The 27,209-nt window shown below is 38.4% G+C and overlaps 1 protein-coding gene and 1 long non-coding RNA gene across 4 annotated transcripts in view; one reads left to right on the top strand and one right to left on the bottom strand.

The window, feature by feature from the left end:
* Positions 1-1,286: 1,286 nt before the first annotated feature.
* LOC136107007 (uncharacterized) lies at positions 1,287-15,466 on the bottom strand. The gene is made up of 3 exons (XR_010652211.2): positions 15,350-15,466; positions 3,009-3,158; positions 1,287-2,889 (listed from the first exon to the last, which is right to left on the bottom strand). It is a non-coding gene; the product is annotated as an uncharacterized lncRNA (long non-coding RNA).
* Positions 15,467-15,686: 220 nt separating this feature from the next.
* The window catches only part of LRRC28 (leucine rich repeat containing 28), a 54,518-nt gene continuing 42,995 nt past the window's right edge, over positions 15,687-27,209 (top strand). Inside the window, exons 1-5 of one of the 3 annotated variants that reach the window (XM_065847362.2) lie at positions 15,687-15,806; positions 18,488-18,716; positions 22,795-22,835; positions 25,414-25,451; positions 26,207-26,344. In XM_065847362.2, the coding sequence (XP_065703434.1) occupies positions 18,549-18,716; positions 22,795-22,835; positions 25,414-25,451; positions 26,207-26,344 (385 nt within the window). In that variant the 5' untranslated portion in view covers positions 15,687-15,806; positions 18,488-18,548. Of the gene's footprint in view, positions 15,807-15,870; positions 16,294-18,487; positions 18,717-22,794; positions 22,836-25,413; positions 25,452-26,206; positions 26,345-27,209 lie in introns of those variants that run through there. The other 2 variants (XM_071813996.1, XM_065847363.2) reach the window with 2 other exon arrangements.

Raw genomic sequence — 27,209 nt, 5'->3', positions numbered from 1 at the left:
AATGTTTTTTATCATCATCTGACTGCTCCCTTCCCTGTGAATCCTCCTCTAATAAAATAATCTGGATCCTAGATTAGGTGAGCAAATTGAAGATATAAGTTTTAAAATTTGGTATTATAAGCTACTGCAGTAGGAAGTGGTACACGAAACAAAGCCCAGGTACTTCACAGTGACACACAGTAATAGAATCATCTACAGTGGTAGACTGTACGCTATGAAACTTCAGAGAATTCTAAGGTAATGCATTCACATTGGTCTCTGCTACACGTCAGTGTTTCTTTGAATGGGGCAAGAGTTCAAGTTTAGAACTCCTATAACCTAAGAACTAGTAATGTTATAAAGATGCTTTTCTGACGGGTAAATTGTACCTTTGCAGAATTTATTTATTCCATAAGATCCCATCCTGTTGTGTGGTAACATTAGTGGGTATTTAATGTATTATGGGTATAAAATCTATTTTCTGAAGCCTCAAGAGAAATCCTTCTAACTTTATGCAGATTATTAGACAATTTGTATTACTGGGAGAAAAATAGAAAAACTGGGGAGGAGGTGGGGAAGAAGGCTTTGACACATTTTTGTATCACTCTCCAAATTACACCCTGTGGAACCATTACAGTTTTTCAGGGCAGGCAGATTCTTTAAGATGAGCATTGATTAAAGCTGCTTACTGCTAAAGAACCATAGTCCCAACTTCCAATTTGCTTTTTCTGCTGAAGAGCCAGACCATTTGGCACACTCAAACCTGCATCTGGACAAAACTTGTATTTGAAATGCTTTCCAAAAAGCTGTGCTGGCAACAACCCATGCAGCTTCTGTTATAATGCAGAATGGACAGTTAAAATAGTCCACAAAACTAGCCTGTGCTACGAGACCACTGGCCATGCTTTTTCAGTCCTCCATCAGGCAACTTTTGTGGCTTAGATGCAGTTTGGCAGGTTTTGTCTTTTTGTTACATGTTGATACTCAGCATCAGATTAGTTATTACAAAGGAACAGTTTGCACAATTCTCATGGAAAAAATCTTTCTTCAAAAATTGGTCAAGTTGAATACATTTCTTCCAATTAGACTAGTAATAGCACATTACTGTGTAGAATAGAATTTTCCTGCAGAAGGAAAAGATTGGCTTCTGAGCAATGCAGTGTAAAAAAAATATAGTGTTCTGTATTCTTTAAAAATTCAGTGAGCCATAGATTGCTATAGATGCTTTTGAAATAAAGTCAAAGACTGCACTTCCATAAAAATCAAACAAGCTAATTTCATTTTTTTAGGAAATATTTATAACAAGTAATTATTACTTTAAATACTGAATTTACCAAAGAGGGGAGGAGTAGCAGACTAATTTTTTGCTTTCTTTTAATGAAGAAAAAAAAATTACACTAGTTCCCTAAGGGGAAATGTAAACAGCACAATTATTCTTTAATAACTAACTTTACATCTTACTTCGCACCATCGTTCAGTTAAGAGTAAATAACCATGAGTTAAACTGGTGTTATAAAATCTGAATTGGAGATCTGCTGTTTATTTTATGTGACACTGAATATGGTTTTGTTTACTTGTAGCTGAAAATAGATTAACCTCATTTGACGCATGGGAATGCACTTTAACTGTACATTAACACTAGGGGAAAAAAATGAAAAGGTAAGTACAACTCATTTTGCTAGCATTCCTAAATATATATAATTCTGTGTAAGAACATAAGGTAAAACACAGTGTTCCGTAATAAATGTATTACTTTCCCCTTTCCTGGAAGATTACAACAGACATGTTCATTGTTAATTTAGCAATTCAGTGGAGTGATTTTAAAGTAAAATTGTTTCATGTAAACCAATTGCTGGCAGGCCATTCAATTTGTTGCTGGGTTACTGATCCCGCTCTTATCCTGGCACAAATACCAGCAACTGGGGGGAGAAGAAAAAGCACGTTTCTTAGCACTTACTTGAATATGGTACGATTTGCAAGGAATGGTTGGGCTCTGATCCCACACCATTAAAGTAAATAGTAAGCTGGACATTAACTTCATGCAACAGATGATCAAAGCCGTAGCAATGTAACCTGGCGACTCCCTTTCAGGACTTGTTTTCAGAGGAATAAGATAGAAAATATTATTTTTGGAATGCAAGCAGTGAAAATCCCTCTTCCTATGTGTTGAAGCAAATATTTCATGATATCATAAATAAAACACTTCCTGCCGGGAAGAGCAGAGGGGAGGAACTTCCCATTATTAGTGCCTGTGAACCACCAGCCAGATTCCCAAGAGTGTAGGAGGCTGTGGCAGATGGGCTCTGTCACTTGAGGAGATTATTGCCCCCAGTTATCTGCCAGCAATTAGTTCAGCATTGGATCAAGGACAACAGAAGGGGACATGTACAAGTTCTACGGTTCACAGACATGAGTGTCAGCTTTGACTAAAATAGGTAATGGTTAAATTTCTATTTAAACCACATAGCTGGCTCTGAGCTCTGGATCTGAGCAGATGAACAGCCTTCTGTGCTGCTCCAGCAGGAACCTGGTGTCTAGTAGTCCTGTACACAGATGTTTAACGGATGCCTCGTGTTGCACAATGCCACAATTCACAGCAGGGGAAAGCAGGAAAGTTGGCAGATTTGATGATTAAGTGCAGTGTTTTACGGAGAAGAGTACCTGCCTCCTACCACAGCAAAGCTTTCAGAAGTGCTGACAGAATAAGAATTAAGTTAGATACTGATTAACATTACATCGTAGAGCTGAAAAGTGTAACTTTTTCCATATGTTATGGAGTTCAGATGCAAGTTGTCAGATTCTCCAGCAGAATCAGTCAGCAGCAACTATAAATATGGGATTTCTCGTCACTGCTGGCTTTCATGCTTCCCCTGCTTCTGGGGCTGATTTGGATGAGCCAAGTTCCTGTTGCTGAGATGAAGAACCATGGTTTGTTACAAAGTCAGCCAGAATAAGATCTGCCAGGGTATAAATCACCTATCTAAAAAGCATCTTTGTAACATTGCCAACTCTTAAGCTAATGGGTATACCTGCTTAGGTTTCACGTGTGCTGTATGTGTGTGTCCTTCCACCCGTTCTGTTGCTTCCAGGCGCCCTGCTGTCTTGGTTACTTCTGGGCTAAGATCCATACGTAGCCATTCTGATTCCTGGCCCTTCTTTCAGCAGCAGAGTTGCTTTTTCTGAGAGGAAGAGTGACTAAAATTTAAGAACTGATGGGCAGAAAAGAGAGGAAGAAATATAAACTCTTAAATGAGCTAATTAACTTCAATTTCTGTTATGAAAGAAGATGAAAACAAATCCTACTTATTACAAAATCCACATCTTCTCTGTATGTGGCCCGATCTTAAAATGCTCTTAGTTAAGACAGGACATAAGTACCTAAACCATATGTGCAAGATAACATCAAGAGTTGCCACATAAATTTCTTTATCTTAACACAGAGGAGCCATTAAAATAACAACCAAAGGTTTACTTTCTGGAATTTAACTAAGATAGGTAATAGTTTCCTGTGTTTCTGCCAACTTGCTTTTGCAACTGCCTCATCCAAAGGGTTCTGAATAGAGATCCTGCCATTGTCTTCTGTGCATTTTAGTTTGGTACTGTAATTATTCTTAAATATAATCCAAATGTATTTGTCAGATTTTTTGTCTGTAAAGCCTGTTGATTTACTGTGCTAATATTTGCAAAATCCAAAATATGGAAAAATGCAAGTAAGGTCTCTATCAGTAAAAGAAGCAAACTGTGGGTAACAAAGCAAATGTGTAGTTGTCAAAATTGCAGATGTTTTCTCTGGTATGTTAAATGCCTTATTTACCTTTCAGCACACTTCACACAGGCTTTTCATTTGCTTCCGGGGAAGTTTTAGGGCAGCTGGTATGTAATGACTGATCTTGCACACTTGGAAAGAGGTATGTGTAACTTCTGCACTTTATTTACTGAATTACAAACAAAACGGAGTTATTTGTACATGTACATGAGATATCCTAGTTTTCTAACTGAAAAGGAAGCTAAGAAAAATTTGAGTTTGTCCTGTTCAAAAGCAAATAATTGATTTGTTACTGCTTTCCATTTTCCTGTCACTGAGTAGCATTAAATTCTGTTCTTGACTCATAAGTTACCTAATATATATAATCTTGTTTAGAGCGTTAGCTCACTTTCTAAACCCTTGGCATTTGGGCCAGTCTGTAATTGGTACCTCAGTGGCAGCTATTTTAATCTTTCCTATGATCATTAGTCACTACCTGGTGAAGTTAAGGAGCTATTTTCTTCAGGTGCTATGGAAGTGGAAGGAAGTATTACTGCTGCAACTCCTTATCACTATCTTAATTCTGTGAATGGCAATTCAGCTCCATGAAGGAGGCAGTTGCTATTTCATTATACTCTGTTTGTGACATTTGTTTGTACATACAAATACATACATCACAAATGCCTTTCTAATTCGTTGTACTCAAGCAGATGCTATTTTAGGCTGACATTTTCCAACTAGGCCTGAGGCAGTTAGATGTCTAAATTAAATTCAGTTTGACTGTTTCAGGCATTGAACATCTCTGACCTACAATCTTAGTGAGAGTGGGTCTGTGCTAAAATGATGTTATTAGCTCTTCAGTAATGCAAAAAAATGTGCATCTACATCTATTTTTTCCAATAAAACAGCTATATAATTGAATTGTCAATGCAAATATAGACTTGAAGACCGGGATAGGATTTTATTAAGTGAATGCAAGATATGTATGCTTGAAGTGAAGCTGCTGTACAGTCAAAACCACTGAGCTGTTTGATTTGGAGATACAAGCACTTCCTATGAAAACAATATACTCTTGTTGATTTAAACATATGTGTTTTATTGAGTGACCAGCAAGTGATTCGTTATAGCTGGTTTTCTAGTGAAGATTTTATATTTTCCGTGCTTGCCTTTTGATGGTAGAGCTTAAATATTGAAAACCAATGGCATTGAACATGATCCATGTTAAACCTCTCATTATTGCCTCAGTGATATTTCCAGACACAAGTGTGATTGAGAATTTGGGTTCTGTTCCCAAATCTTTACTTACTGATTATGAACACTTCTAGAAAAATAACATGAATATTCTGAATCCCAGTTTAACCAACTTTCAAATGAGTTAAAAAAAACCAACAGGCTTAATGAGGCATAGTAGTCTTTACGAAATGTTTTTAGATTGTCATATCAAAGATGCCATAAAGGAAAGTAAGGAAAAGTACTAGTGTGTTTTGCATGGCACAAGGGATGACATATATAAGCATGAAATATAAATTGGGAAAGTTTGCAGCAAATAGAACTGATTCCAAAGTAAGTGTGAACATGGCTCAAATCTACAATTGAAATTCAGTGCAGTTAGCCTCATACTGAACTGTGACAATTGCAACCTGGGGAAAAACGGGAATTAAAGAAATGTCTCTCTGCCTGGTGCCTGCTGTGTTGTACAGACTGTATTCAAATGCTCTTTAAAGAACACAGTCTGGAAGAGGCTCAAGCATTGAAAAGCGAAGAGGGAAACAATTCCAAACAAGGCTGCCTGTGTGCAGCTCTGTTTCTGGTGTCGCCCTTTGAAGGTTTACACTGAAGTACTCTTTGTCTCACAAGCTACTTCAGATTAATATCATTTATGGAAAGGGGCATAAACAAAAGGCAAATGTCTCGAATGCTTTTCAGTGCTCGGGAGAAGTGTTATTGTGAAAGTCTGACGCCAGCTGACACTGACCACCCTGGTAAGGCTGGTCTGCCTCAGGTTATCATCAGTTTACAGGCCAGCATGGTAGAAAATAACTACAAGATTATCTGCTGACTTCCCCTCTCCAAACTGATTGTGCATCCACAAGTGCTGTAGTGAAAAAAGACCAAAATTGGTCTGATGTAGTTGTTTCTGCAGTCATCTAAACCAGTATGAGCAGTTACCAAATACAGCCTGTAAAACTTGGAACTGGGAAAAAATGTAGTTATGTTCTAAAGGCTTAGGGAAGATCATTATTTGTGGTCTGTATGTCTTTGGAGTAGTAGGAAGTCAAATAATCTTAGTGATTACATGAGAGCCTTGATAAGTGATCTCAGAATGGATATCTATGCCCTCCTTGCATACAGACCAGGCAGCCACTACCAGCATATGTAAGCATTTAAACTAATTTTGAAATGAACTGAAATGTAACATAGGTCAAGTTACCAACATTTTCTACCTAAATGTGCACTATCAATTTGCTTTTGGTGCTATTCAGTTAGAATTTCATAAGCCCTGAATATTCTGAGAAGTGGTTTACCTGTGTGATCCTTTCTCATCAGCAATGGTAACTAAGAAAGCCAGGACATTACTTTTCAAGTCATCTACAGCTGTCTGTCTTTTGGAACCAACAATAAAATCATTTGCAGAAAGTTCTCACCTCTGGGAATGATTGTTCATGGGGCTTCTGTGTTTCAAGACACAGTCCAAAACTTTTAAATTTTTTTATCCTCTTTGTTCAATCAACCTAACAATAGAAGGATGATCTGGCTGTAGAAGCTCTTCTGGCTACAGTAAGAGCAGTGGCTTTTTCTTACCCTTTTAAGGAAGTTGTCTCTGTGGTCTCCAGGATTTGTAAGTAGCTCCAGGAAATCAAAGCACTTAAAAAAATCTCAAGTGGACGATTTACATGTACCGTTGCAGTTTGCTGGGAAAAGAGCTGACTATTCATCTGTAGCCAGAATTTATACGGTATTGCGGTCATTAAATATTGCTCACCTTATCAGCTGTACTGGTGAATTTGACTTTGGATAATATGTCATTTTAAAATGTTTATCACTCTCCCTTCACTGGACGTTCAGTGCAGCTGTAGAGTCCTAGTGATGACACAGCCCTCACCCAGGGTTTTGCTATATTGGTATTTGTCTAGAGCCCAAATTTTGTTCATCACACTGGCTATATATGGGTTCTCTCCTGGCTCTCCAGAGAGGGTTAGACATGGAGAAGGACTTGTACCCAAGCATTGTACCCAAGGGTTGTGAGATGCCAACAGCTAGAGCCCTCTTCTGAATATGATGCAGACAGAACCAATGGTAGATCAGCCCAGAGCTGCATGTTTGCTGGACTGGAACAGAAACTGAAGGGGTGTCATGCTACCTGATGAGGAGAGAGCCCTGATTAAAAAAATACCTACAGGAAAGCTCTAGTCTGCAGTAGAAGATTACGTATGAAAAATGAGGACAAAGACATTGCTGTTCCATTCACCATGAGCTTGGGCTGAATCATGCCTATAGTATCCTGATATAATCAAAGCTCTTTTCTCAGCAAAAAGTGAAGATATTTTGCTTAGAAGACATTGCCAGGGTTTCTGCCTAAGATTTGGAAGCAGGAAAGCAAAACTCATAATCTAACTGCTAAGTGAAAATAAGACAGCAAATACACAGAAAAACACATGGGAAATCAAGTGGTTTGTTGGCTAAAACACAGGTAGGATTCATGCAAACTTAGATACGACAGAAAGTTTGCTTTTCTAATTAGTGCATATTTTTACTTCTGTAGCTTCACTGGACTTACTATCTAAGCCTTTTAAAGATAAATTATCTCTTCTTTGAGGGACAGGAGAGAAGGAAAGTCTGAGGGATCTGAAAACAGTGGGGAACATGACTTAAGTGTCATGAACAAATTGCTTGCAGTTTGCTAATGTCCATCACAGAGGTTGGGAAAGTCAAATACTGCTGGAAAACATTTTTGTTTCCTTTCCATTTATTTTCCTTTTATAAACTTGCCATCCATAAATCTTTCATGGCCTTCCTGTCTCAGGTCACTTGACATAGTTTCTTAAAATATACATGAAACTACTTCGCTAGCAGCACTTTTTATAAATCAATGAAATACTGAGGATAAATAAAACTATCTCCTTGAAGAAGGGGAAAGAATGTAGCTCTGTATTTTAACATAAAGCCACAATACTAAATTAAATAGCTTTACAAGAAATGCTCATTGCTAGTTCTCAAAACAATGATGCTTCTGTCTGAAGAGTGCTGTCTATCATGGCATAACTTCCACCTTTACTGAACAAGGAAATTCCTCTTTACCTGCTACACCCTCTGTGGTTTTTGGACTCTTCCTATCAGGTACTGAACAAACTCAAACACTATGGCAGCAGCATAGGTCAGAACACTGAGACTCATCTGAGCACTGATGTTGTGATGCTTTCATGTCCTTAACTTTGCTCCTTTCCCTTTTTGCTCTTATCTTTCGATCTTGCTGTTGTGCATTGACCCTTGACTTTGTCTTTCAGCAAGGAAAAGTATCTTTAGTAGTTGTTTCTGTACAGTCCTTCCCCTAAGAAACTGAAGGAAAAGGACTGGAGATTTTTCAAACACAAAGGATTTGCTATTCACCTTGTATTGCTTTGAAAATCATGTTTGTGTGGTGAAGAGGTCAGGGAGTGAACAACTGCAAATGGAAGTAGGAAAAAATTATTTCCTTCACTGACACAGTTTTCTCTGCATCAGAGATGGCCAAGTCATTGAGAGCTGAGCCCCCTCTTCAGCAAAATAGAACTTATCCTGTCATCAACCCGTACAAACTTGACATATGCTGGTAAATGCTGGCATACTGTACCACATAAATCTTCCATGGAAGTGTGCTTCTCCATTTCATCATATCACAACATGTTATCAATTTCCTCTCTTTCTCCACTTATTGAAGAGTATATTAAGGCTATTTAGATTTTTTTTTTCTGAAACACAGAGGCTGAACCATAGTGCATTTATCCACTTGTTTTCCAAATCCATACCGATCTATTTTCATCGCACTGGATACCTCAAGCTAGAGTAAGGAAATTACTTCAAATGAAAAAAAAAATTCATAGCTGTTTGGAAATAATGGATATAGGATAAGACAACAAAATCCAAACTAAAACAGGTTTCATCTAAGCTATCTGCATTCTTTGCACTTCTGTTAGTGTAAGCAGTGCCATTACCAATCTGGTTTCAAAAATGTACTGAGCTTTATTAAGGAGTCTCCTCCAGCCAAAAGCAGTCACTTTAAATTGCTGGTGGTAGCACAATTCTGGAGAGGGAGGCAGGAGATCACCTAGAGTTGTGTTCTCTCAAACTGAATTGTCCACACAGGAAAAGATGAAGCAAATAAATTGCCTACATGAAACAGGCAGCGCTGTCTCTCTGAGCTGATCCTAAACCAGGTATCACCAATATACTACCCGAGTCGCTATTTTTAGTGTGTGGAATGGCTACAAGTGTTGCCTTAGTGACTGTAACACCTCAACAGACTCATGGTGCACAAGAATGGCAGTAGTAGTTATTCAGGCAAAAATTATGACATAAGGGAAAGCAGTACTTTCAATCTATCCAGTTTCACTTACAGCTACATTCAGCAGGAGACTATGTTGTTATTAATTTTCTAGCTCTTCCACCCCTTCCTGTATTTTCCTGTACTTTGTTAAAGATGTACATGTTAAAACATCTGTCATGCTTCTATTTTAGGAAAGAAAAAATATTAATTTAAGAATTACAATAAAGTTGCAGCTGTGCTCCTTTGGTAATCTGTATTGGTAGGGCTATCTCTAATTTGTATGCATGTATCTATGGATTACTGTTGTAAAGAAGCAATCACTCATTAGACAATAGCTGTTCTAAGCATATTGATGTATATTTAAGAGACTTGAACTCATCGAGCATGACTTCAATACTAAAAACACCTGGTCACTAAAACAGTTTAATAGACCTAATTACTTCACTGTCCCAGAATTATGGGGTACTAATCTCTGGAAGAGAGTAAAAGGTGCACGACTCTTTTTCCTATACCATTAGTAAAAAAAGAAAAATAGCTTCAGTGTGAGGGTCTAGTTGTAGTCAGCTGAAGTTACTGACTCTCCATTTCTGATTTCGAATGGAGGCTGAATCGGCTCCTTTTGCCAGACAGAACATGTTAACGTCTTACAGACATATGGTCTGGAATGGGTCCCTAGGAGCAGAGCTGGTGCCAGACACAATGCCATATTGTCCAAAAAACTCAACGGGAGTTAGTAGCTAGAATTTCGTTAAGATTTTATAACCTGGGAAGGTCTTTACCAATGTTGTATTGCAAATGTGACAAAACCAGCAAGGAGGTAAGGACTGCTGAGCAGTCACTACTGTTACTCAACCACAATGTAAGAACCATCTCAAGCCTAATTATGTCTTGACTTTTGTTACGTTTTAGCTCAGATTTTGACCATTAGACTTCTCAGTAAGAAAATGCTCAGGAATTCACATGAAAATTTTTTGAGAGGACACACAGTGCTTAACAAGAAAACAAATATATTTGACTCTTCTGGTTTGCTCTCCAGAACTAAAAATTCTGCATTTAGGAAGCAGTCTACTGAGTGTCTCCCAACACAAAGGACATCCAGGCATTTATTTAAGCTATTCCTAGTGTGTTCAAGAGAAAAAAAGGTCAGACTTCATTTGTAACCAGAGTGATAGTCTACGTGAAAAGGAGAAACCCTGCAAGCTCTCTAAAAGCAAATCTCCCACCGGTCACAGGAACAGAAGATTTCTATATCTGACTTCACTATAACACGTTCTACAATATGCTTGCATAAATCAAAGAGCTGTGTATACACCATGTTTCCCTCTTCACTATTTATATTCAGTTGGAAGGAAAATAGCTCACCACCTGCCTCGTTTCTATCACAATGTAACAGGCCACAGAGTTAACACCTTTCTGATATGAATGGCAGAATAAAGTTACATAAATGGTCACTCTTACACAACCAAGACATTGGGCACCTTAGTTGGTACTTTTCCATAAGACATACAAATATCTCATAAATATATGGAAATATGTTATTTCAAGTAGGTGTATTATGTGTAACTAAAAAACAAATGTAGCACACTTCCATTTCACGCTTACATGTGCTAAAATTATGGAACTGTGTGGATAAGAGTATAAGGAATTAATATTGAATCAAAGTTTTAAATTAAATTTATAGGAACCATGGAGCCTTACTGACTATATGGAGTCTCTTGACAAACATGACTTTGTTCTGACACACAGAAGACCATGGGACTTCTCCCGCAGAAAAATAAACAGCTAACTGAGGAGAAAGAAAATAACATTAGGCAGCAATAGTCATATCAGATTAAAGAACTGAGTAAGCTTGGTATCTGGAAGCAGGAACAGCTTCAGAACAAGGTTAAAACCACTGCTTTCAGGTGAATGAATAAAATTCTTCACTCTGACTAGATCCAGTGAATCATTAGAAATGCTCAGGAATCTTCAGACAATGATTGCAAGCTCAGCAAATCTGTGGGGTGAACTCCAGAGAAGTGCAGTGAAGAGGAAAAGAAAGCAGATCTTGGGCCAGGCAGAAAGACAGAGAAATAACCACTGTGCAGCCTCAATGACAGCAGAGGGCGGCAGTAAAAAAGAATATTATTGAGGTCATATAAAAATAGACCAAAGAACATTTCATGCCATTTGCAGCCTGAAACTAATAAACATCAATGTGCTGCCTAAATTTGTTATTTAAGTTTTACTACTTTTCTGGTTTAAAGTGAAGCAAAACTGTAGATAATATTCTAAGTGGCTTTCATTTAACTGAATCAGTCAATTTTAAGGAGTTTCATACTGTGAATTCCAGAAGACAAATACAATTTTATTCAATAACGCATTTGTGCCATACAGCAATGCTGATAAGTTGAAAAATTATACTTGTTTGGAAATAATTTGAAAGCCTTGATTATCTTGTCAACAAGAGGCAACACAAAATATCTCCGTATCAGCTATGTGCACCATTAGCAGTTGTTAAAGCAGGACTAACAACTGAATAAACCACGGAGAGCTGGCTGATTTGTTACCTTTGTGATGATCCCATATTGAGATTTCCCATGGAGCAGAGGCTGCAACACTGATGCTGCCTATTGTTCTATTTGCTTAGCACATTAACAGAGGAATTTGGTTTCTGGTGCAGCCAGTGAGGCACTGATCTTTTTCCAATTGAGATTAATTAAATCAGTGGAAATTTAGAACGAGCAGAGACTGCATGATCAGGACCAAAAATCCACTGCTCACTTATTCTGTGTTAGGGTTGTTCCATTCAAATTGCAGTTTGTCTAAATTACTAGTACTTTCCATTACTTCTTATGAAATCTATTCCACAACATAATCTATGTGATTACCTGGAAATTTCCCTCAAAAAATGAGCTCAGCACAAGTTAGTGATAGACTGTTTCAAAAGCTTCTACTTTGAGCAATGCTGATTTGAACCATACCAGGCAGTCCAAGTCACTTTCTTTCAAATTAGCATTTTCATTAGCATTACTATGCCATTGAAAAAGGAGCCAGTTAAACTTTAACAAATACAGTAACAAATAAACTGAAAATGAAAATACTCAAGCCAAGGGTGGATTAAGTCTAAACGTTAAATACTGGCGTGTTGGCACTTGTCATGCAGGAGCTCCATCTGCCTTCCAGTTTTTGGTACTGCTGCAGAAGCCAGAGTTTAAGTAAAAGGTTTACAGAATCAAAGTTTGCTGTACTGTGATGAGTCACTGCAACTTTATTTCACTCAAGACAGTTTTGTCACTGCACCAGAATTACTAACTGGAGGTTAGGGAAGACCTCCGAAGAAGAACCAGGACTTTCTGGAGAATGGATTCTTTATCCATCAGTAAAATCAGAACTTTTTTGAGAGTTAGTTTCTTCCTGTCATGAGAGACAAATCAATGAATGTATGTTTAAGGCAAAAACCGTCATAAGAAAAGAACAGATCTTAAATTCTCAAAATTTATACCGATTGAGAACTGTATCATTCTGTATATGAAAGCTGTATATACTGAAAAAGCATTATGTAATATGTTGTAAAGTGAAAACAAGGGTAAGCAGAATTAATAGAGTTGAAATTCTAGAAGAAAGAATGCAAACTCAAAAATTTCTTAGTAGTGACAGTCAGACCATACCATATATTGTCTCTCCAGTAGAGTAGGCAAGTATGCTTCTTAAAGTCTCAGCTTGTAGAATCTGGTAATGACACAAGGCTCTCGTTAGAAGAAAAATGTAAGTTTTTCATAGATGAGGGGAAAAAGCCACCCTCAGCATCTGCAAGAGCAGAAAAATGAAATTGTGTCCTTAACTGCATGCAAACTTCCAAAATTCCCAGCAATGTACATTTTACAGGGATACGCAGAAGACAAAAGGATAGCACAAACCACTGAGCCCCCATACTGGAATCCTGCCATGTAAGGGAGAACTCTGCCATTTTCCTCAACCATTTCAAACATCCCAGGCAAGTGTTAAACAGATTTTTCTCCTGTCTGACCATGGAAAAGAGGTTCACCGGCTGTGAGACTCGGCAGGTATCAGACAGTCCACACTGGGTTACTACCACTTTCCACGCTGGTGCATGTTGTATGCTAACGCTCTAGTACACAGCAACCCTTCAACAAGCAGAACCTAAAGAAAGCTGAAACTGCATCTGTTGGTCATTGGATTGATCTGTTGATTCCTTGTGCCTAGAAGGCTCCTCCAACCCTGTGAACCTCTCTGTACCAGGTATAACTGGATGAGCATAGTGTTTAGTGATGTATTTTTGCTTCACTATAATTCTCAGAATCCAGTCATGTCCAAGAAGGCCCATCTTGTACTGCTAGTTAACACACTAAAGAGCAAAGGTTAAAAATATTCAGTAAGTATCCAACCTTAGAGGAGAAACACTCCTTCCCTGTCATGCATCAGTCACACTAAAATTTCCTGCTGCTAAAATCTGACCTTTAATTGCCCAGTGAATATTTTTATCATAATCCAAATTTACAAAGTCTAATTTAACGCACATGATTCAATATAAGTGGTATCCACAGTACGGGGTGGAAAAGACTCACCCAGGATTATTAGGGAGGCTGAATCTCAGAGTGTTCAAAACTCAAATTCAAAAGCTCAGTAAGACATTGGATTTCTGTGAAACTGAGAGCTAAGAAGCTTTTCACAAAAACCTCAATAAAAATAATTTATTCATGTTTCACTCGGAAAACAAAAGAAAATGGTTGTATAAAGCTTCACTATCCAAAGGTATTTCCAGTTGCATTTTCCCACAGTTGTTAGTCCCAAATAGTTACCTTGTGCAATAAATCTGATAATGTATCGTAATCTCTTTTTATTCACGCTACATTCACCCAGCTTGTATAGGTTTGGCACAAACAACAGATCACGGGTGGAGCTGTGCCCATTTGCTCCAGTTACTGGATTTGTTCCAGTGAACAAACTGACGAAGGTGGATGGGTCTTCAAGACACTGGCAACTGCAAACCTCTTAACTAGATCTACTTCTTCAAGTTGCACTTCAGAACAAGTTTTATTAGTTTCTCTATACAGGCACAGATGAGATCAGCCGTCCTTTTGAGTAAGCTGTAAATTTCAAGCCCCTCCATTACTTGCTCTCAAAAGCACAAAATTAGTAACTAAACTGGGGAAAAAACACTAAAAACCTACTTAGCAAAGGGTCTCACTTGTTCAATGGTAATGACGTGGCAACCGTGAGGCAAGCGCTCTCCTTAACAGAATATCAGATTCCAGTGCTCCCTGCTCTGCTTATCATTTTTAGCCTTCTGACTACACAGGCAAGACTGCACACCTGTGCTGTGCAGGATCGGAGCTTCAGAGATCAGCTTTCAGATCTGAGAGGGAGCAGCGCTTTTTAGAAACACTACACAGAATTTGTATGACGCAAGCCTGAGAGATCGTGATGGCATTGGTTAAGGAAAAAAAATCAGATTGGGCATGAATGAGTGTGATGATTGCAGGCTATGTGAGACAATAACGAGAGAATGCTGAGTGACTGCTTCAGGAAGAAAGATGTAAGAGAAAGTGATGTGTGAACATTCAAATCACATTAGAGATTAGAAGAAATGGCTTCTGCAAGGTATTGATCTTCTACATTCAGCTTCTTGGTTCCCCTGCAGACCTGCTGTATGAATCTTGTTAAGACAAGTTTACTTTAGTCTGCGGGAACTAGAAAGAGGATTTCTCCAGCTGGGATTCCTTTTTTTAAGCACCTGGAAGAGCTAATCTTCAGCAAAGAACTTTTAGTCCCCTTTAATGTTAAATATTCTGACTGAGGGAAGTTTCTGTCATTAGAGTATTGACATAACACAAACAAGACCTTCCCCAAGGTAGGATTTATGTATTGGGTCATCTCAATGACTGTGAATAAATGTACATTTAAAGTGAAAACCAGGTGAACGGCACATAAGTAAACTGAGCTTCCATGACCCCCTTACCTGTTTCAATAGCCGACTATCATGGGTAAAAATGGTCATGATGGACAGGTTGGGGCATAGGCAGGATTGCCTGAGTGTCTCCAGTACCTGTTAACAAAATTTAACTAGGAAGCTGGTCTCTGACCACCACAACTTTTACCTGCAAGTGATGTTCTGTTGAGATAACTGCTGCTAGCACCGGACCTGTGTAAAGGCCTGGGAAGGCAGAGTGAGCCTGCACGTCTCTCCAAGGACAGCCCCTGACACAGCAGTCACGGCCAGGCTCCCACCCCGCCACTCGACCCACGGCAGGCGGCGAGCGAGGCGCTGAGGTGGGGCGCCCTCTCATTGGCTGGCAGCGGAGGGGACGCACATCTGGGAGGGAAGTTAACTTGTTATTGGATGGTGGGCGTCCAACTGCTTTGTGATTGGGTGAGAGGCGAGACGTAGGTGGTGAATGGGCGGTATCGTGGCGGGGTGCGAGGTCGGGCGGCGTCTCGCGAGAATCCCGTGGCGGCCGCGCGTCTCGCGCGGCTGCGGCCGCCCCGCCCCCGGGCGCTTGGGCCGGCGGCGCCGCCGAGCGAAGGCGATCGCAGCTCCGCGCTCCGGCGGCGCCGGTGAGTGACCCTTCCCCGGGCGGATCGGGGTCTGGGGCTGTGTGGCGTTGCCTCCCCTGCACTGTCCCCTGCTGTCTGCCCGCTGGACCGCGCGGCCACGGTTCTTTCTCCGTGAGGGGCTGTGAGCCTGCGGCAGCCCCCCGCACTGAGGCCCTGTGCTCCCCGCTGCTCTCCGGCCCGCACTTGAGGCGCGGGGGCGGCCTCCCGCCGCCTCCTCAGCCCTCACAGGCCTCACACACACAGGCCGGTTCCCCCGCACCCATCCGTGACCGACCGGCCTCTCACAGGGAGCACCGAGCGGGGCTGCCCCGCCTCACAGGCTCGTTCTCTTGTGCCCCGCGGCTCCTCCAAGTTATCATCCCACCAGCAGCCCCTCTCGGCCGGGGGTCTGGGGGTTCTGAGCCTCCCGGTGTCAGCCCTTTGCCTACCTCACAGAGCCTCTGCTCAGTGTGGGCTCATTCCTGCCTTCTCCCCGCGCTGTGGAACGGTGGGTTTATCCCCTGAATGACCCGACTCCTCACAGGGCTATCATCACTGGGTATATCTGTCCCCATCCTCCGTTTTCCCTTTCCTTGCAGACTGGGATTGTGTCCCTCTCTGCTGGTATCACAGTATGTTTGGGATTGGAAGGGACCTCAAAAGATCGTCTAGTCCAATCCCCCTGTGTCTCGTCTCTGGCAAACCAGATTATTTGGAGATAAAACGTTTGGCTGGTGGTGGAAGGGAGTGGGAGGGTTTTCCTTCGAAGTAAGAGCCAAAATAGAGTCGGGTGTGACTGGACTTTGCATTTGTGGACTTGCACATTTGTGTATTCATGTGTGCCATGGCTGAGTCTGGTCCAGGTGGCATGTGGAGTCACAGCTCTGAAGAGAAGTCCACATGTGCAGAACACCTGAAAAGGGTCTCCGAACAAACTGGAAGACTATTAAATGTTTATGTGTGTGTTTTGTGACTTCACAGCTTTTCATTAAAAAATATTCAAGGGAAAGATCAACTTTACTGTTTCTTGTATTGTAGTAATTAGTTTTCAAGTACTCTTGGACTATCCACATTAAAAATTCTGATGCTTTTCCTTGAGTTATTTTAATGCTGATCACATATCTGGAGTCTGGAGTTGTGGCTTAATTTCATTTATGTGTTGAACTGAGGGAGCTTTAGTGTTGCTAGTGCCCAGGGCCAGCAGTGTGTGTACCCTGTCTTCTTACAATAGCTAATGAAAGCAATTGTTATAGCAATGGTTCTTCTCATATAAATACTGTATAACCAAAGTTGCACTGATACTTTCTAATCTTATGTAGGGTTCTCAACAGGGTAATAATTTGATTACAAAACCAATATTAGCATGGCTTGAGTTGGGGATACCTCAAAACTAGAAAAGGTGTGCAGAATATTACATCTAAGTTGTGATTAGTAGTGCTTATAGGACTCTAAGAAATTAAATGCTGTATTCTCATAGAAGGATATAGATCACTGGTGAAAGCTGCTTATCTGCAAATCAAGAGAATTACTGAAACTGATAAAGTAGTTTGATTTACAGGTACAGTCCAGTTGTGAATTTTCAACTTGGTAAGGAGTTTTGTTTACAATGACTACTGTGTAATCAAATAGGATTCCTGTTCGTAACTCAGTACATTCTCTTCCAATATCTGTTGTGTTTAGGAATCTCTCCTTCAGTAAAGGAATGAATTAAAATAGGAAATGCTATTGGTAGAAAGCAGTTACAGTTCTTCACCTTTTGTTAATGGAAATTAATTTATGCATGAGTCTGTAGCAAACTGGTAACTTTAAGTTAATAAGTAGTCTGCATTTATTATGTTCTCCTGACTTCTGAGACAGTTGAAAAGATGGAACATTGTTGTTGGTATCTAAATCTAGACAACATAATAATAAGTGGAATTTTGGTTATACATGGATATATCTGATTTCAGATACGAGTTAATTTTTAATCTGTCTACATACTTTTGTTGCCTGATTTTGAAACTGTCAGTTAAAGCCTGACATTTAATTCTCGTTACTAAAAATAAAACCAGAAAGAGCTGAAGATCTGTCACATCTAGCTCTTTATAAATTTCCTTGCTGTATGTTTCAGATTTCTCTTATATTTATTATTTTAAAAAGGCCTCACTGGCTGTCCATCCCCAATATCTCTTCCAACTGATGAATTCTTCCAGTAGTTTTCCATGGGAAAGCCTAACAAACTTTCATTGCATTTTGTCATTCTGGCTTAAAAGCTACACAAAAACGTTTCAGTCATCTGAAGATAAGAATTCTTCTAATAGTGCATTTTTCTTATCTGTGGATTCTTCTTTTAGCACACTTCACAGAATAGATGTAGGACATCAATAATGGTTAGTTAGAGGTTGTTTGTTTGTTTTGTTTTTTCCTTGTGGCAACTTTGACAAAATATCTGAAAGACCCATGGAAAATATATTTGAAAAAAATCATTATGAGTACCTTAAGATCTTGTCAGTCAGACAACATGCTAAAACTTCATGCAGAAAATAGGCAAAGACTTGCTTATACCATGCTGTGGATGTTCTGGGTACTTTATGTATTGACTGGAAAAAGTGTGTTCAGATAAATTATCACAGGGTATATAATAACTAACTTTCTGCAAAACAATGCATGGCATACACCTTGATAACATTGTGGGGTTTTTTTAATCTCTTTTTGTCTCCTAGAAATGGCTATGCTTTCAGAAGATGCAATGCACTAGATGTTGTGCTTGGAACAAGATTAGTCATGGCATCAGAACTATGTAAAACAATCTCTGAAGCAAAGCTGGAAAGGCACAAGAACTTGTTCTTAAATTACCGAAATCTCCATCACTTTCCTTTGGAGTTACTGAAAGATGAGGGGCTGCAGTACTTGGAGAGACTTTATATGAAAAGAAATTCCCTGACCACATTGGTACGACATCCTCTTTATTGTAGTTTACTGTCAGTATCTTTTGATTTTTGGAACAGAAAACACCCATAATTTTTAAAAATAATAATCTTATAGCAAATCTGATCCTGAATCATGTCATCCACTGTGAAATATGAGTATTTGGTTGTATTATGTTTGAACTTGCATAGCTAATGTAGAGTATAATAAATGAAAGTATATGACATTTTATGTTACCCATTTGAAGCTCTTTGAAGATCTGCTGTGTGTTTTATTGTGAGGTTTCCTGTTTAACTGCTATAAATTTTGCTCATGTCAGTGGTCAGGACTTTCTGCTGTTAGGTGATAAAGCGCAGTCTAGTCTATATTCCTTCATTAAACTAAACAACTTTTACCTTGATGTGTTGTTTATTCTAAAGACCGTGTCAATCGCAGGGTATAATTAGAAGCTTACTGTTAAGGTGCCAGTGAAAACTTCGATCTGTGAGCTGCTTTGACAGGAGAACAATTAGTTTCAGGCTTCTGGGGTTTTCTGTTGTGTTTTTTTGTTTTGTTGTTTTTCTCTGAACTACACAAATTCTCACCCTGAATTAATGTTGTGACCACAGAATTCGGTGTAGGGTAGTTAAATAGCTGTATGAGACATTCTGAGCTGTTAAGACTCTTTATAAAAAGAGAGTCAAAACTTGCCACTGTCAATAGGCTCAGGTCTCCAACTAATTCAGGTTTGTGTGATGGATTGTGTTTTTTTTTTTTTCCCTTGGGCTCTTTCATGGTATGATAAGTAAAATAATAGTCAGTGTAGAGGAGCTGGAGGGCCTGACTACTTAAAATTCATTTTTTTTTTTTTCAGTGCTTCCTAGAAAAAGTCTAGTACTCCAGTTTAATGAATTGTGTTTAAAGCTTTGACAATGATACATTAGAATTCCTCAATACAGGTTTCACTTCATGGGCCAAAAGCTGAAAGGATTCTGTTGATTTTATGCCTTTTCCTCATCTAGAACGAGTACATGCAAACGCATGTACTGTAGATAATTATTTTGGCCTTTTTTTGTTTTGGGCAAGTCCTTTGCGTATTGATTTAATAGCAGGGTAGGATTCATGGTTACAAATTAAAGCTACTTGCAAAAATAACCAAAGACTGTAAGCAGTTCTGCTTTGACACTTTGTGAAATTCAGTGATCATTTAGTGGTGTAAGGTTCACAAAGTTTGCACTGCTCAAAAGATGAAACAATAATGAAAGTTTTGCGTATCACTTTTCTGCAAGTATATGTTAGAACCTAGCTTGGTTTTTCTCAAAGCCGTTATAAAATAGAAATAAACTGTTACTTGAGAAACTGTTTTTTAGTTCAATTTTCCTCTCAATAACTATGGATATTGGTAAAGCATAAGCTGGAGCAAAGATTGAGTTTGGGGTTTCATATTTAAGAACAACCTATGAAAACTGGAAAAGAACCTAGAAAGCAGCAACAAGGGATTTTTAGAGAACAAGCCCTATGAGAGAAGGTGGAGGGATTTAGGTTAATTCCTCTTGCAAAAAGAGAAGATGGAGAGGAAAAATTAAAATAGGAGGAATGGAGGAGAGCAGAAATCATCATGATTTTAGCAAAGCAGTATTTTAATTTTTTTTTTAATGTCCACTGCTGGTAGGACAAGTTATACTCTCAGTAAAGGAGTATAAAGTAAGTTACGTTGTGGCAGGAGGTGGGGGAATCTCATCTGAGAATAGTTGAAAACAAATAAGTTATTGAAGGAAGGTATATTCCATCCGCTGAGACTTTTTGAAAGAGAAAATGTGCCAATTTCTTTGAGGGGTGGTCCTGTGTGAGAAGAATTATTTTAATGTCTCTTTCAGCCTTGTGCTTCTTTGCTTCTGTGCAAGATTATGAGCATTAGCTCATCAATAAATACTTTAAATTGCATATGGATTATTAACAATCATCAAAACTACATCCGCACCATATTTCTTTAATGTTAGGTGGTGCTTTCCTCCCACCATTTCATTCCTTTGGAGTTCTGAAAAATGTTGACTAAATCAGCTTTTGTTCTTTGCTCTTCTAAAATGACTCTACTCCTCGACAGATGGCTCCTATGAAAATGTCAGGAATAGTTATTCTGACACGATTTACATATACCTTGCCTAAGAATAATTTTGGTTTTGTCTTCATTGGTAAGATGGAATTGATAGAGGGCTAAGGCATAATGAATGGATCAAGAAGCTGTATAGTGCATCTGGATCCCAGCGTCAAGTTTTCCAACTACTCCTCATTAATGTTTGACTAATAGAATGTTAGCCTTGCAGTAGTCCTGTCTCTCTGTGTAGTAAAAAGAAATGGGAGTTTGCACTGTCAGAAGCAGGATCTAGCCATATCAAAGAACAATTGTTCTTGATTTACTAACTCACAATATGCAATGCTGTCCTGTTCAGACACGGCAGGCTCACTTTTTGAAAACTGTCCAGTGCGTGTGAGGGTGAGGCAAGGTTCATTAAACTGGTGACAGAATTGGTGATTCATTTATCATCATTGTTTGTTGTCATGTCACCAGTAGAGACCAGAATTCGTCTTACCTCTCAATAGACAGATCATGAATGGTTTGGGGTTTTTTAATCTTAATTTCATTGTAGGATGTTCTGTTGAGCAACTTTGCATCAGATCCATTGGTTTTGTGGTACCTAAGAGGATAAGCAGAGTTTGCTTATATAGACTTGCTAAACTGTAAAATTGTTTCTCTCCTGCGTTTAGCTATCTTAGAATATGCAGTGGTTAAAGCAAGAATAAGAGCATAACCTTCATGTATAGTGTGAAAATAGTTTGTGATTTGAATTAGTATTTCTGTTCTAATAAAGTGTTTAGGATGACAGTGAATTTGTTTTTTCACATGCCCTCTCTGTTTTTAAAATTAAAGCTTCAATTTTGTATGTTGCAGCCTTTGCATATTTCCCAACTAAAGCTTTTATCATTGACCAAATAAAATTTTGTGCAGAGGAGATGAATGTACTGCAGCAAACTTTCCAGTAGGTGGCAACAGTGGATTAGTTATAGCCTGGTTCTTGGGTCTTGACGTCAAGGGATTCATTTATTGAGCCGTCATTTGCTGCTCCATGGTTAAAACTGTTTTTTGCACTTGAATCTAGGATGTGGCACGTTTGCTACGTAATATTATGCCTTCACTTTTTCAGGTTAGCATATGCCTTCATAATAAGTTTATAAGTACAAAGTTGAGTATTTTAGATTATAATATACCCTAAACTTGCATTACAGTGAAAATTGCTATTTTTTTTAACCAGGAAATCGACCATGTGACCAAGCTACTTTTAAAATTCATTTGTCTCCGCATATATGTGTATTGTAAAAACTTTTTTCAATAAATCATATCTACATTAAAAGTAGGTTTCTTAGGCAATAAAACCATCTTAACCTTGAATAACTTTGAGTATGGTTACCAACATATAATCTGAAACTTGTGAAGCTGATTTTATTATGTATGTTCATGGTCATAAATGCAGAAACAATTGCAGCTAGGAATCACTTAGCAGTTAGAAAATGCTATGCATGTTAATGTGTAAATATGGAAATCTAGTTTGATGGATTCAGCACTTCTGGCTTGGTGGTAATTGATTAAGCTACACAAAGTTTGTAGGTCATTTCCCAACTTAGCATCATTATGAAATAAAATATATCATGGTTAGACGTCTTGTATAGTTCTTGTTCTGCTTTAAGTCTGTAAAGACTGCAGCCTCTTAGCAGTCTCTTAGCTTCAACTTACTCAATTAAATCTTTTCAAAATTAAGGTTTTGATGATCTGTCTTTTCAGCCTCAGAAGTCTGACTACGATTTGTTTGAGGACGTTAATGTCACTTCTAGGCTGTAGTTCTGTTTCAGTAGTGAATTGCTCACCTTTGATATATCCCAGATTGCACTGACGGAGAATGTGGGGGGATGTGGAAATAGGGTGTTGTATACAAGCTCCTTGTTGCCATTTTTTTCTGTGACTAGCTGCTGACATGTTTTAGTGTGGTTATTAAAATTACTTGGGTACACAATATGTGTGTGTCTGTTTTTTGGTTTGAAACCTAAAAAATCTCTAACTCTTTTTCAGCCAGAAAACCTTGCACAGAAGCTTCCAAACCTCGTGGAATTGTGAGTTTGTGTAGGACTTCTAATATATTTTTATTATGCTGATACATCTTAAAATAATTCTAGAACGTATTGCTTGTACATAACCTACGTCTTTAAGTGTGAAGGGTTTACTTTAGAGGTCAAGAAAGAGTTGTTTTTTTTTTTTAAGGAGGTATATTCAGATGTATTCAGTCTCATATTAATTTTTTTTGGTAATTTCTTGTTTATTGCATAACAAGAACTGTTATACAAATGCCTACACTGCTAAAGGAAAAAAAATACTTGCTCCCGAACTCCTATGTGGACTGTTATCGGCCTGATAAGTACCAGAACCTGCAAATGCAACGGTCTGATGGTTACGGCAGAGCCAGAGTAACAGGTTGCTGCCTCAAGCCCCTTTCTAGTTGCACATTTCCACCCCAGCTACTAGGGATATTGTGATCTCAGCCTTACTGGTTGTAGTAATAAGGTTTTATTTTTCAAATCAAGTCACAAATTGTCAAGTAAGAGCACAAATGAGCAAGTAAGGGTAGTACCTATTTAATCACGGTTGCTGTAGGCAGAGTGGTTTCTCCAGTCTTGTCCAAAGAATGGATGTCACGTGAACTGTAATATTTTGGCGATTAAGGTGTAAGCCCCTGAGTCAATGTCTTCTTCCCTCCTCTTTTTCTCCTTGTAAACTAACAGTTTCCTTGTATGGCAGTATTGGCAGTGGGAGGGCTAAAAGGGACAACCTCCCTTTCAGTCGAGTAAGTGATGAACCATGGATTCTGTTTATTTAATTGAAAGCTCCAAAGAGGAGGAGGTGTATATCTGAGCAGTCTAATGCATTCAACTTTCTGATCTTGTCATCTTAATTTGGCCCTTGAAACCACACCTTTCTAGTACACGCGACCACAGTATAATTGAACCGGTTTGTAGGTCACTGCAGTCTCTGACTTGCTTAAGAGGCAGTTTTGTCTCATCATGCCCAAGTCTTGAGAGTATGTTTATGCTCTGAAGCAATAAAATAAATATTTTTGTATTTGATATGCCTAGTCGTTAATAATTTGCCATGGGGCATCAGGAAATCTCCCTGCTATCTGATGGTGCCTTCAGGAAAACCTGTATAAGTTTCAGCTTAAAATAATCTCTCACAAACACTGAATTGTAGGAGTCAAACCTAATTATTTGAGGTTCAGCAAGCTTATTTGAACCACCATTATTGCACACATTCTGGTGGTCTAGAGAGAACTGCAGTGGGCCTGTGGTTTGTGTAGCTCTAATAGTACAAGTCAGTTCCTGATTAGACAATAGGAGATGTTTTGTTGGCCGAGAGGAGACCACAGAATCAAGATTTATTTAAAGAATAATTGGTTACAGTAGCTTTAAATTTTGAAAGACAAACTTAACTGATTTTCTGTTTCCTGAAATTTACATCCTTAGCAATTTCACTATATATTTTTAAAAGCTTCACTATTGTCTGTTTTCTTTGTATATTGTGCACCTCATACTGGGCACTTAGCTTGAGTGAAATAGTTCACAAGTGTTTTCAGGAGCTGCAGCTGGAATGAGTAGGATAATTTTCATCCTGAGGTGTATATATAAGGATTTCTACAAACTATCTGCTATTCTTACATTTGTTACATTTTTAATAAACTTTAAATGTTTGTAATTTGTTGAAAGAGAGAAAGAGAAGGCTCAGATGCTCCATGCAGTTGAAACGTTCATGTGTCTTTTTTGTTCTGCCTCTATCTCACCAAAAAGACAGGCTCCTACTTTTGGAAATGCTGTTTGAATAGAATGGCAAAAAATATGCTGTGCAAATAATTTCCAGGTGTGCCTAAGCAATTGGACATTGGGTACGCAGTTTACCTTTACAATTAGATATCAATATTTAAAAAATTTGTTTTTCTTTCTTTCTACAAGACTGGTTTATTAATTTAAGCAATGTTGCTTGAAAACTAAATTGTGCGAAATCTAAGAATAGTTTTAAAGTTACTTGCAGAACTGGAAGTGCTACAGCAGAGGGTGGTGAATATTCTTGGTGAGAGAACCAACCTAAATGACCATGTGCAAGACTGGGTTTTTCTTTTGAAAAATGTACCCTAGGTTTGAAAAATCCACTTGCAGTGGGTAGATCATGTGCTTGTTTCTTCAGTCAATAAAGATGTAAGAGTTTATATGCAGGGGAAAAATGTTGGTAATTGTATAACTTGTGTGGGTTTAGACTTTTTTTTCCTTGCCCAGCATTTAGTGTGGAATAACCTGATAAATCAAATATGGTTCATTCTGGTTATTCAGTCTCCTTTATTGCTTTTTGTTTTGTGACTCTCAAAACTGAAGCCCATCATTATTGTAATTGTGTATGTTTTGTTTTAAATAATTGTATGTCATTCTCTCTTATTTTTATGCTGATCATTTAATAATCTAAGTGAAACTTAAGTACCTATTCATTGCCAGTTTATACAGTTTCCAGAGCTTTTGTGGTTATAGAGAGGAGTGGCTTTGAGGGTGCTCTTTCAGTCTGAAATTGGATATTTTGCAAACTGATTATGTAGCAAAAGTCCTTGAGGGTAACAGGTGGTGTCCTCTCCTTTTTTTTTTCTCCTCCCCCCAGGTACCTTCATTCAAATAACATAGTTGTTGTACCTGAAGGTAAGTAATCTACCAGCTCACAATAAGTGGGAGGAATCATGAAATATTAATTTTTCTTCTTTGAAGAGGCCTATTTTTCTTTGTTTTCTCATAAAACATTAAAGATTTTCATGCAAAATATACCAGTGTAGTTCTTAGTCAATAATACATTTGTTTATGCTATGTTAAATTATTTTAATGAATTCTCAAATGCACCTAAATGCTGTTTGCTTCAGTTCTAATTGCAGCAAGTGAAAAGGCTAAACAGCACTGATCTACAGAAACAAATGTCCAGAGTGTCTTCTACTTTCAGCCAGTTAGCACACAGAATGCTCTGCTGCTTTGGATCGTGACACATTTGAAACCTAAGTATCAGGAACTTGTACTAGTTTCCCTTCCTTGCCTTAATTGTACAGTTATGTGCTCAACTTCAAGAAAGTATTTTAAACTTTTTCTGAGTATATAAATTGGATAGACTCAAAACAAAGGAATGGAAAAAGTTATTTCAGAGCAGAATCATCTGAGGAGAATCTAGAATTGGGAGTATTCTGTACATCGTTCTTTTTTTTTTCCTCCCTGTCTCACTGCCAGCCGCACTCTTTGTTAGATAAGTGTTTCCACAAGCCGTCATTCAGTTGTGAGACCGGCTTTAATACATCAAAATCTGCTCAGACATAGGTGTTAGGTGATTTGGTTTTTTTATCCTCTCATAGTCTTACTAAGATTTTAACATTACTGTTGGGTCACATTCATGTTTTAATCTGTTCTCTCACAAGCCATTGGCTCCCTCGTTAAACTGCAGTTTCTGGACCTAAGCGATAATGCCCTCGAAATTGTGTGTCCAGAGATTGGCCGCCTGAGATCTTTACGTCATCTTCGTTTGGCTAACAACCAGCTGAAATATTTACCTGCAGGTAAGTACAAATGCGGGAGGGATTACAGCGATGACAAATTCCATTTGAACTTGATTTGCATAGTGATCTGGTCTAGGTTTATTTGTATCTTAGGATTGAAGCATGGTACAACTTGTGTTTAAAGGCTAGGCCGGCGTTGTCATTGTATGTGTTGTACTAAATATACTCTGTAGTTAGAAAAAAGCCACACTGTATGTACTTCAGGTAAAGAAAAGTCCTGAAAAATGCTTCCAAAGTGGGGAAAAAAATGTATCTATTTAACAGTCCTGGCCATTGTCTCAAGAAAATATTGAACTTCCTTGAGAAGACACAAAATGCCGATGACAACTGCCATTATGATAAAATGATACTTCTTCCAATTTTCCAGAATATAAAGGATTGCAGTCCTTCCTTTCTTTTTGCCCAGCAGCCCCATTCTTGTATTTTCAAAAAAGACACATGTCTAGTAGGTTTGCCTATGGCAGTTCTACCTCACTATGACAGTAAATAACAAATGTTTGTCTTGCTAGTTTATAATAAAAAAGCAAAATTTATTCAAAGTAAATATGACAGAAAGAAAAAGTTGGCCATAGGCAGATTTTGATTTTTTTTTCCTTCTAAGTACTTTGATAAGCAGACATAACTGATTATTCTTCTCTCATTAGTCTTATATCTTTCCAGATAAGATGATGGTGAATTTTAATTTTTTTTTTGTTGTTGTTTTTATTTTTTAATCTTTCTATGGCATATTTGCATCCTCTGATCTGCAGAGATCTAAGGGAAGCACTTCAAAAAAATGGTCTAACTTAATCTAACAGGATTAGCTTTTGGCTCTAATTTTAACTAACTTCTCAATGTGACCTTCATGTGCTGGAAGTTGACATTG

Source organism: Patagioenas fasciata, chromosome 12 (assembly GCF_037038585.1).
Source record: "Patagioenas fasciata isolate bPatFas1 chromosome 12, bPatFas1.hap1, whole genome shotgun sequence".
Classification (NCBI taxonomy): domain Eukaryota; kingdom Metazoa; phylum Chordata; class Aves; order Columbiformes; family Columbidae; genus Patagioenas; species Patagioenas fasciata.
Note: the sequence above shows the minus strand (reverse complement) of the source record. Positions and strands in the feature narration are given on the sequence as shown.